At 45.9% G+C, this 12106-nt stretch overlaps 1 protein-coding gene across 1 annotated transcript in view; it reads left to right on the top strand.

Annotated features, from left to right (window-relative positions):
• FCHO1 (FCH and mu domain containing endocytic adaptor 1) overlaps positions 1-12106 on the top strand; it is a 72140-nt gene that overhangs the window by 25241 nt on the left and 34793 nt on the right. The window contains exons 3-4 of the mRNA XM_060232509.1: positions 7521-7612; positions 9699-9773. Of these exons, the coding sequence (XP_060088492.1) occupies positions 7521-7612; positions 9699-9773 (167 nt within the window). The remainder of the gene's footprint in view (positions 1-7520; positions 7613-9698; positions 9774-12106) is intronic.

Genomic DNA, 12106 nt, shown 5'->3' with positions numbered 1-12106 from the left:
GTCCAAGGAGAGGGTGCAGGTCCTGTGTTTTGTACGTGGTACACTCCTTTCTCTCTCTCATGGCTTGGAGGTTCTCTTTCTTTACCCCATTAGGTGCTCCCTGCAGCGCAAGCTCAAAATGGCTGATGTAGCTCAAGGAAGCTTCTGGCACTGGAAATGGGGTGGGCTTTAGTCTTGAGGCAGCCCAAGGGGGTGGCCCCTTTAGTCCAACAGAGCCTGTCTGATGGGAAGCCCCCCTCCCAGGCAGGTGATGACAATGATGGCCTTCCCATTTGGTTAATTCAGAGGTACACTGTTCCTGTGCATGGAAGTTCATTTCAGCTCCTGTGCCTAAAGTCTGTTGATAGCCCTTTCTCCCACTGAAAAGAGCTTTGGTGGACGAGGACTCATGCTTCTAGTCCAACCACTTGTTTCAAACAACGGCTGCCCAAAGGCCCTAACTTGCTTAATGCAAGAGCCACAAAGAATAAACATCAGGTGTTTGAGAGCCACAAGACATGAACGTCAGATGTTTGAGAGCTGCAGATAGGTGAGAGAAGGTGGAAAGAAAGCAACTTTAACTCAAAATAAATTCTCCATGCCACCGGCTGGCTTGGCTTTGAGAAGTGATTTAAAGAGACAAATGCCTTCTCTAAGCTGGTTGTTGGGGTGGAGGGGGCTTCAAGAGCCACACTGTGTGAAAGAGCCACATGTAGCTCCTGAGCCTCAGTTTGCCCCCCCCCCCCCCGCCCTAATGGATACCCAGAAGCAGGACAGGAAGGCAAAAATCATTCCCATTGAGATCTTCTTGCAGCTGGTAGCCTGCCTCTGGACATGGAGGTTCCATTTAGCTGTCAGTGCAATAACCATTGCTAGGCCTGTTCTCTTTGTCTCATCGTATTTAAGAAGCCATCTGAACTGGCATCCATTGCCTCCAGGGCTTTTTTTGTAGCAGGCATCCATTGCCTCCAGGGCTTTTTTGCATATTAGGTCACACACCTCTGATGTAGCCAATCCTCCAAGAGTTTACAGGGCTCTTTTTACAGGGCCTATTGTAAGTTCTTGGAAGATTGGCTACATCAGGGGTATGTGGCCTAATATGCAAAGGAGCTCCTGCTACAAAAAAAAAAAAAGCCCAGATTTTGTATCCATTTGTGGTAGTTAATTCCAGAATTATGTAGTGATGGAATTCTCCCTCTTGCTGTTTTTGGTTCCTTCAAAGCTGGCCGGGGGGGTTGGTGGTGGCGGCATGATGCACCACACTTAAGCTATGCTTGCCCCTTGACTTTGTGGGGGTGGGAGTGGGCAGCTTTCGGTTAATTAAGAACAACAAAAGGACCTGCAAGTCCCTCTTGGTGAGGTGCGTTGAGTCTTTAGAACTTGCAATTTGGGGTTTAGATTATGGATGGAAAGGTACTGGCTAGATATTAGGAATTTTGTAAATAGTAAGAGTAGTTCAGTAGTAGAATCAGCTTCCTAGGAAGGTGGTGAGCTCCTCCTCACTGGTAGTCTTCAGGTAGCAGCTGGACAAACACGTGTCAGGGATGCTGTAGGCCGATCCTGCATTGGACTTAGATGGCCTATATGGGCCCTTCCAACCCTGATTCTATATGAAATCTTTGGAAGGCTAGTAGAGGTGTTTGCTGTCAGCTGCAGGGCTTTTTTTTTTTTTGTAGCAGGAGCTCCTTTGCATATTAGGCCACACAACCAATTGGTAATTGAAACTGTGGCAATTTTTTTTATATCTAGCTTCTAGGAGGCGCTTAATGTATTTGCAAATTGCCATTTGATGGATGGATTGGTTCCCTGTTATGTTCGATATCATGCCAATAAAGGTTATTGTTTTGTATTGTATTAGGCCACACACCTCTGATGTACAAGGCCTACTGTAAGCTCCAAGAGGACTCTTGGAGCTTACAGTAGGCCTTGTACTCAGAGCCCTGCAAGCTCTTGAAGGATTGGCTACATCAGGGGTTTGTGGCCTAATATGCAAAGGAGTTCCTGCTACAAAAAAAGCCCTGCTGTCAGGTAAATCCCCCCCCCCCGAAGGCTCTGTTGATCTGTTGTCAAGCAAAATGGAGGATAAGGTCTTGTGCTGCCATAAATGCCTTCAGTCCCAAAGCACAGTGGCCTTCCCCTGCCGTTCAGCTCCACTGGGTCAGACAGATGTCTTCCTCCAAAGCAGAGGGCTCTTCCACAGACAGAAGCTGGAGGAAGGACTCTGCGTTGCCGCAGCAGAGTGGTAGGATTTGGGCTGATGAATCCAGACCTTTAAAAACAAACCAACCCTGAATGATGAACTGTAAGCAGCAAAGCTAAATTGGAATGAACCGCTAGAGGGACAGTTTCAGGTCGGTAGCCGTGTTGGTCTGAAGCAGCAGAACAGTTTTGAGTCCACTGGCAGCACTATAGCTGAGGAAGTGTACTCGGGCATGAAAGCTTATACCTGAATAAAACTTTGTTAGTCTTAAAGGTGCCACTGGACTTCAGCTTTGTTCTGTTGGAGTGGCAGGCTGCGACATTCCCAGGCAAGGCATAGTTGACAGTATGATGGAGTTCTGCACCTCTTGGCAGCCACCGCGTTAGCAGTACTGCTGTCCCCTTTGCTAAGCTGATGCACACATAACAGGAAACTGTTATCACAACGGAGACCCAAACAGGTAGCGTCACTTCCTGATGTCTCAATGCAGCAGATTTCACCCTTGTATTTTCTGCCTCGAAGTTGAAACCTCAAGTCCTCCTTGGAGCATCTTGGGGGACTGAAATGCCTTCCCACCAGTTTCTGAGCGTTGCCATTTTGGAGGCCGGCTATGTGTCATTCTTCTTTTGCTTAGATGTTGTGATGACAGATGCTTGGGCAGACAGCTCTTCTGAGCGTAATTTTTTGAGCAGAGCCTGGGCATTTGTTTATTGGTCATTCTGTGCTGAGGAAGTCTGCACTGCATTATGGGGATAATTATATTGGACTGCCTTGCAAAGTTGTTGTTAGGGAGTATGCACTTGCTGGACATAATTATTTTCATCCTGTACTTCTACACGGAGATTTCTTTCTGCCTTGGCTTCCAAACGAGGGCCTTCCATCCCACCCACAGTTACCAGAAAGTGTCCTGCTATAATCGTCCTGATTCCAAGTTTCCCCCCATCCTGGTTATGTTCTTTTTTATACATGCTTTAAAAAGTTAAAAGGTAAAGGCAGTCCCCTATGCAAGCACCAGTCATTTCTGACTCTGGGGTGACGTCGCATCACGACGTTTTCACTGCAGACTTTTTAACAGGGTGGTTTGCCATTGCCTTCCTCCGCCATCTACACTTCCCCCCACACCCAGCAAGCTGGGTACTCGTTTTACCGACCTCAGAAGGATGGAAGACTGACTCAACCTTGAGCTGGCTACCTGAACCCAGCTTCCGTTGGGATTGAACTCAGGTCGTGAGCAGGGAGCTCAGACTGCAGCACTGCAGCTTTACCACTCTGCGCTACGGGACTCTTTACTCTAATCTTTTTGTAAGGAATACAGTCCATGTGCATTAGCACATCATCTGAAGGGAACAGAGCACATTTTCCTGCCTTGGAAAGGGTTCATCTATATTGGTGCCATTTCCCCACTGTTAGGCCCCCATGGTCACCATTATCTCTTGGCGCTATAGCAGTGCCATTGTTTGATGATAGTATAGCTGTGTTTGTATTTGGTGCTGCTACAGCAGTGCATTTCCCCAGCATTTTCTTCCTGCTGCACTGTCAGAATGCTTTTTGAAAGTTTAAAAATCAGAACTTGCTATATAGCCCTATAATAATCCACTGCCGCTAATCTACTTCAGATTTTAATGGCATTGCCAGGGCTTTTTTGTTGCTGTAGGAACTCCTTTGCATATTAGGCTACACCCCCCTGATGTAGCCAATCCTCCAAAAGCTTACAGTAGACCCTGTAAGAAGAGCCCTGTAAGCTTGTTGTGTATGTTATGTTTCGTAGTTAGAAGTTCCTGCCAGGCTCATTGGAGCCTTTAAGGATTGAGCTTGGGGACTTAGGAACAATGGATAGCAGGATCCAAATCCCTGCTTCCCTGGTCCAATCACTGGCCCCCTGCCAGTTCAAATGACCCAATGGCATCCTAGCGCGGGAACTTAGGACTGTATAGTTGGCCCCATTGGCCCAGTTCGGGAGTCTTTAGTTTAACCATTGCCATGCTGTAGCGCAATAAAGAGCTTTGATCACTACAACCACATCGCTCCATGCATTGAACCCACTATATCGGGGTGGCCAACGGTAGCTCTCCAGATGTTTTTTTGCCTACAACTCCCATCAACCCCAGCCAGCATGGCCAATGGCTGGGGCTGATGGGAGTTGTAGGCAAAAAACATCTGGAGAGCTACCGTTGGCCACTCCTGTACTATATTATAAAGCTCTTGGAGGATTGGCTACATCGGGGGGGGGTGTAGCCTAATATGCAAAGGAGTTCCTGCTACAAAAAAAGCCCTGGGCGTTGCTGTTACACACATGCGAAGGACAAAAAAAAAAGTGGAGCTGTGATTTGCCACAGTAGCAATGATGCATGCAGCTCTGAGAGTCACGATGGAGTCGCTGTGGCGCACTGGGAAAAAGCCAGAAGAAAGGCCACAAAAAACCCTGCACCTGTGCCCTGAATACACGTGCCTTGACATCCACAGTGGAAATGAGAGCAATGCCGAGGACCGTCGTGTGGCAGCAGCTGAAGACATTGTCATGATAGATGTTTCTCTGCACTGCATCAATACGAAAATTGCTTTTTGTTGAGCACACAGATTGCCCAAGCAGAGTGGTAGGATCTAGGCTAATGAAGCCAGACCTTTAAAAACAAACTCCAAATTGCAAAGCAGTGAGGCTGAATTGGAGTGAACTGCTAGAAGGGCAGGCTGTGACATTCCCAGGCGAGACTTAGTTGCCGGTGAGATGGAGCTCTGCACCTCTTGGCAGTGCCCAGTGCGAGCGAGATTGCTGTCCCTTTTGCTGAACATAACAGGAAACTGTTATTGCAGCTGAGGCCTAAACAGATAGTGTCAGACTTCCTGATATCTTCTAATGCAGCGGATTTTACCCGTGGATTTTCTGCTTCGACACGCACAAAAAAATGAATTTGGTATTCTGGATAATTCCCAGATAAGATTTTTAGCTCTTCAAATGTTTCCATCAAGAAGGATCAACGCTCTCTTCTTCCCTGGCATTATCCTCCCTTCCACATGGTCCGTTTGGGAGTGTGCAGCGGTTGTGGAGGGTGACATAAGATGAGAGCCTGCCAGCTTCTCTCTCACTCTCTGTCTCCTGGAGTGGCACTGTGATGACTCTTGCTTGTTTACTCAGTGACTGGCCTCGGGTGGCACGCTGCTGCCTGAATAGCCAGCTTTTGGGGTCAGGAGATCAGGGGCAAACAGCTGTGAGCAGGGGAGGGGAGATGGTGGAGGAACGTTGAGGAGACAAACCAAGCAGGGAGAAGCGGAGACCCAGCAGAAACCGGCACGGCTTAATCTAGGCAGGCTTGCTGGGACCTTTTCTGGGGGCTGCAACTTTGGGGGATAGGGTTGCCAGATCCGACTCAAGAAATATCTGGGAGCTTTAGGGGTGGAGCCAAGAGGAAGGGTGTGACAAGCATGATTGAACTCCGAAGGAATTTCTGGCCATCACATTTAAAGGGACTGCGCTCCTTTTAAGTGCCTTCCCTTCGTTTGGAAATAATGATGGATAGTGGCACCTTCTTTGGGGGCTCATTGGATTCCCTGGTCCAATCTTTTGAAACTTTTTTGGGTGTGTGTGTGTGTTTTGAGGAGAGGCACCAGATGCTATGCTGAAAATTTGGTGCCTCTACCTCAAAAAATAGTCCCCCAGAGCCCCAGATACCCCACGGATCAATTCTCCATTATACCCTATGGGAATTGGTCTCCATAGGGTGTAATAGAATGCCAGCAGACGTTTTCCTCCCCCCACTTTCTGATGACCTTGAAGAGGGGGGGGAGGGCCTCCAAACCGAGGGATCACCTGCCCCCACCTGGGGATTGCAAAATAACAGAGCAGCTGCACAGCGATAGACCAAAACAAAAACAACTGCGCCCAAACAATTACAAACAATCTCTATTTCATTAGAAAAAATACATATACACAGATACCCTATGAACAATCTATTCAACACGGGGTAGACTCTATGACAGTAAAGTCCATAAATTCATGTGGCAACAAGATTGCTCTTGAGTAATCAAGTCCATAGGTTCATGTGGCAACAGAATTGCTCCTGAATCATTGAGGAACCAGATCCCCTCGAAAGAAGGCTCCAAAGTTTGTTTGTTGGTTTGTTTTTGTTGTTTGTTTTGTTGTTTGTTTTGTTTTGAAGTTTGTTTTTAAAGGTTGATATATCCTTAACGTTCCTATCGACTTCTTGGTACACGTTTCACATAAAGATGCTTTCTCGTAGAGCCGGTCCTGAATGGCATTTTTAACAGAAATATTTCTCCACTGATGGCAAGCTATGTCTTCACCCAACTTGCAAAAAGGCCTTAGAGACTGTTGGGAATTGTTTGGGCACTGTTATTTTTGTTTTGCCCAACTGGGGATTGGTAATCCTCTATGAGGGATGGTTTGCAATGCTGAATATTTCCATTTGCAGGTTGAGCCACAGGTGAAGCATCTTGTGTTGGTGTCTTAGAACGACTGGATTTTTGTGTTCAGCCTCAACTGGGGTTTGGAGGGTTACAGGGAGGCCTGGGCAGACCCCCCCCCAAGGCATTGAGTACCAGCTATTTTGCCCAGTGCTGGACCCTGCAATGCCAGTCCCCTGCCATCCAGAGCAAAGCTGGGCAAGGAGAGGCATGAAATCAGCTGCAGGTTGGTTTGAAGCAATGCCATGTTACAATAAGGGCAGCGAGAGGATGCCAACATGCCCCTCACCTTCTGAGTACTACCGAACTCTCTAAAAGCATGTGAATTTTCTGCAGAGCAACAGAAGTTGCCCACTGAGCCCTCCCCAGTGGCTTCATTAGCCGCTTTTCAGAAGCTGAGACCCGACTGGGAATTCCTTAAGCCAAAGAGGAGAGTTCCTTTGAGCTTGTGCAGAGTGCATTGCTCTCGATGCTAAATAGATCTCTGACCCTCCGCCTCTAGATCTAGTGGCTCTTTTTGAGAAGAAGGGAGGAGAAAAAAGAGCTTCCCAACACCTCCTCCCATTTAGCAGAAAGCTGCTGCTCTTGGGCAACGTGGGTAAGCTTTGCATGACCTGAGCTGCTACACTGGCCCACCCTTCCATCTATGCCTGTCATACAGCACATGCATGTTGGTTGTTTAAAGCTGACAAATGCTGGTTTCCAGTGTTCAGAACATGCTTCTGCTTTGTGCCTTTGGCACAAGGACCCAGGTTTGATCCCCGGTATCTCCAGTTAAAGGATCTGATGTTAAGGGAAGATTTTTCTCTCCTGGAGAGCCGCTGACCGTCAGAGGAGACTACACTGATTCTGTATAAGACCGCTTGATATGTTAACCGTATTTAAGCGATTCTCACGTTGTTTTCTCGTTTCCATCCCTCAGGGAGAGAAGAACCATGGTTTCGACGTTCTGTATCACAACATGAAGCATGGACAGATCTCTGCCAAGGAGCTGGCAGACTTTGTGCGAGAGAGGTATGGGCCCACCCGAGGATGGGCTGCCTCCCCGCATCTCATCATACCCCATTCATTAATGTCCTTGTTTGTGTTTCCCTTTGTTGATTTTAAACTCTGTGTTTACAATGTTAGTTCGTCGACCTTCCCCCAAGCAGTATTATTAGTAATTAAGGTGAGCTGTGCAAGAGCTGAGATGCTAGTCTGAAGGGGAGCTGCTTGCAAGAGCTCAGGTGCACTGCAGTTTAGTACATCTTGGGTGGATTTGCAGGCATGAAATACAACTTGACAAACTTGCAAAGCATCATATCACATACCTTTACTGGCATATCAGCAATCACACAATAAATAATAATCCAATCCATAAAGTACAGACTCAATCAAATATAACACTCTGTACAGAAAATTCATGGGGGGGAGATTCGCAAGCAGTTGTGATACTTGGTGTGTATATTTTAGAAAAGCTGCTTTTCAGATCTAGCATGGCTTCCTGCGCAAGAAATCTGCTCTCACCAATTTTAATCTCCGATGCTGAAAAGTGTTGGTTTGTTGATCTTTTCTAATGTGATTGACAGAGTGAGATTTGCTGGCATGATGTGGAAGGGAGGCTGGCCTGTGAGGGTTGGGGGGATGCCTCTGTTTTCCCTATCCTCCCCATCCCCCAAGCCTTGGTGGGATTTTCCCTGGGGTTCCTCCACTGATCACCTTCCTAGGAATTGCCTTCTCCACAGCTAAGCCTACTTCTGTGCCTAGAGTTGACCTGTGTGTGTGCTGTGCTGTTGAATCACACGGCGTGGAAACAGAATTTGACAGAGGGCTCAGAATCTGGGCTTAAAAAGCAATCAAGTGTGTAGTTCTTTTGGTTCAAGGAAAAGGAAAGGAAAGGTCCCCTATGCAAGCACCAGTCGTTTCCGACTCGGGGGTGACATTGCTTTTCACAACGTTTTCACGGCAGACTTTTTACGGGGTGGTTTGCCATTGCCTTCCCCAGTCATCTACACTCCCCCCCCCCCCGCAAACTGGGGACTCATTTTACTGACTTCGGAAGGATGGAAGGCTGAGTCAGCCTCGAGCTGGATACCTGAAAACCCAGCTTCCACCGGGGATTGAACTCAGGTCGTGAGCAGAGCTTAGGACTTCAGTATTGCAGCTTAAACACTCAGCTTTAACACTCTAGAGAGAACCCCAAAGAGAAAAATGAGACAGGCTTTAGTAAAATCCAAAGCCTTTGCAGGATTTCTAGTTGCTTGGGGCTCGTTGAAATAAGCACAGCCTGTCAACCCTCTCCTATGCTGTATCCAAATTGCAGCACCTCTGAGTTCCTAGATGGAGGACTGCCACCATCTTGGCATGGTTTTTTTTTCTTTTGCACAAATGATATACGGCCATAATTGTTATGGAGGTCTCTGTGCTGGAAGCATCTTTCCCTGTGTAATTAGTGTAAGCTATGGGTGAATGTTTGCAGTGATTCCCAGGGGCAGAATTCTAGCAGGAGCTCCTTTGCATATTAGGCCACACACCCCTGATGTAGCCAATCCTCCAAGAGCTTACAAGGCTCTTTTTTGTAAGCTCTTGGAGGATTGGCTACATCAAGGGTGTGTGGCCTAATATGCAAAGGAGCTCCTGCTAGAATTCCACCCATGGTGATTCCCATATAAACACAAGTTCATGTATATAAGATGGAAAGCTCTTTGGAGCCTACTTTGTCCCCACTCCAAAAGTGATAACAATCATTAAGATTGTAAGCTCTCTGGAGTTCAGGTTAAAGGGCCCATTTCAAAGTGATACCAAGACAATATATATTTATCCATTCATCTTTGGACCCAATGAAGATTTGAAATGGTGCACTTTGGATCGATCCACCATTGTCCATATATTTGGAATTCATTTCTGGAATTTGTATATCCATTTATTTGAAATGTATATTTTGAATTAGTGTGTTTTGTTGTGTATGACTAGCTACTACTAAATTACTCTTATTGTTGTGTTCTTTTGCCTGGAGCAGTGTATTTTTTGATTTGGAAGCATCCACCATGGCATTGTGTGCAGGGCAAGGTGAGAGTTAGAGTGTCCTCCCGATAATCTTTTTCTCTCTTTTTTCCTCAAGGGTGACTGTGGAAGAGGCCTATGCCAAATCCATGGTCAAGATGTCTAAGATGGCTGGAAACAGCACCCAGGTGGGGTGAGTAAGCAGTTGGATCCTTTGAGACCAAAGGAGGCACGCTTCCTACACACCATTCCATTTTGACAGATGTCCTCTAGCCCCGTCCAGATCCTTCTCTCCTCTCTCCTTCAGCTTAAGCATTTTGTTTTCTGTTTAGTACATTTTCATCCTGCTGGTCTTGAGGATCACTGTCTCATTCTCACTGAGCCAAACCACCTCCAGAGCTAGCGATTCCTGCAAATTGCATACAGACTGGTGTGTGTTCCTTGGTGGGGGTGGGGTGCAGGTGGGCAACAAAAAGTTAGAGAATCACTGAAGACGAGAAGCTTCTCAGATGCCTGTGGTTTTTTTTTTTTAACAATCACAAGTGGTCACACAGTGTAAGCACAGTGGAATACAAAACCAACTGTATGAATTCCAAATAAAACTTCAATTACAAATAATCAATCATTTTCATTCATGCAGAAGCACAACTACAGAACATGGAATGTTCCAAAAATATACAATACAATATGATGATGCCCGATGACTGCAGATTTATACCCCACCCTTCTCTCTGAATCAGAGACTCAGAGCGACTTACAATCACCTGTATCTTCTCCCCCCACAACAGACACCCTGTGAGGTGGGTGGGGCTGAGAGGGCTCTCACAGCAGCTGCCCTTTCAAGGACCACTCCTGCGAGAGCTATGGCTAGCCCAAGGCCATTCCAGCAGGTGCAAGTGGAGGAGTGGGGAATCAAACCCGATCCTCCCAGATAAAAGTCCGCGGACTTAACCACTACACCAAACTGGCTCTCCAAATTCTAATCATGGATGGAATTTCAGTGTCCAAAAAGTCCAAAGTTCCATCCATGATTAGAATTTGGATTTTGGCTTCTGTGAACTATTGGTTCTGCCATGTACCTTGAACCTACATTTTTGTGAATATTGTATTGTAGATTTTTGGAGCATTCCATGTTCTGTAGTTGTTGAGCTTGTACATGAATGAAAATGACTGATTATTTGTAATTGAAGCTTTATTCTGAATTCATAGTTGGTTTTGTATTCTATGGTGTGTTTCTAAAAGCATTTTATTTATTTTATTTTATTGCATTTATATCCCACCGTGCCCTAATGGGCTCAGGGCAGCTAACAACAGTTAAAATAGAGTATTAAAATCAAAGCACAATAAAATCATGACGACATTTTAACAGTTCATACAGTTTAAAATATGTAATACGGTTCCAAGTGCACTCGCCAGGATCCAGATGGCGGGTTTTTATTCTTATTGAGCGCCACATATAATGATTATTATAGGAAGTTATTTGTTTCTTGGAGCATGTATGCAGGTGAAAAATAATAGCAGCAACAAGTTAGAGAATCACTGAATATGAGAAGCTGCTCAGAGGGACATCAAACTGAAGTTTAGGAGTTGATTTCCATGTTTATACGAAAGGAAGATGACCCTGAACAAAAGATAGGCAACCCATTCAAATGTTAAAATGTAAGACACTCCCCCCCCCAATAAACATACACATTATTTAAATTATTGGACATTACAATTTGATTGTAAATTTAAGATCATCCCCTCTTTTCTTGGATAACACACCTGGGGAAAAGGTAGTCTTGCATTTAAGTAAATACTAGACCAGGGGTGGCCAAACTCGCTTCATGTAAAAACCATATAGAGTAAACATCAGATGTTTGAGAGCCACAAGACATGAATGTCAGATGTTTGAGAGCTGGTAGGAAGGAAGGAAGGAAGAAAGAAAGGAAGGATGGAAGGCAAATTGATGGGGCAAGTGAGGAGAGATGGAGAGAAAGCGACTTTAAGTTTAAATGTATTCTTTAAGCCGTTGGCTAGCTTGGCTTGGAAAAGTGATTTAAAGAGAGATATGCCTTCTTCAAGCCGGCCAGCAGGGTGGTGGGGGCTTCAAGAGCCACACAATATGTGTGAAAGAGCTACATGTGGCTCCTGAGCCGCAGTTTGGCCACTCCCGTACTATATAGTTTCCTGATGGCTGCAAGAGTGACTTCTAATAGTACAAGAAGTGGGTTTGGGTGTCATGTTGAGTCAATTGAGTGATGCTTTGTGGAGAATGCTGGATTGCAGTAGAATAATTCAGGGCTGGAAGCAATACTCCCTGTAAATGGCGAAGTCTTATGAGCAAAAATTCTGCTTTGTGAGCTTAGGAGCATTAAAGTGGTGAGCTACTGCATAAATTAGTTTGCTCTGGAGCCCTTTTTCCTGAGGTAAGACAAAAATGTGTGATCCAGAGGCTAATAAACTGTGAGCTAGCTCATGCTAACTCTGCTTCGAGGGAACACTGGCTGGAAGGTATCACTGCCAAAAAGGAACAACTAGGTTTGT

This window comes from Heteronotia binoei, chromosome 2 (genome assembly GCF_032191835.1).
Source record: "Heteronotia binoei isolate CCM8104 ecotype False Entrance Well chromosome 2, APGP_CSIRO_Hbin_v1, whole genome shotgun sequence".
In the NCBI taxonomy this organism is placed as follows: domain Eukaryota; kingdom Metazoa; phylum Chordata; class Lepidosauria; order Squamata; family Gekkonidae; genus Heteronotia; species Heteronotia binoei.
Note: the sequence above shows the minus strand (reverse complement) of the source record. Positions and strands in the feature narration are given on the sequence as shown.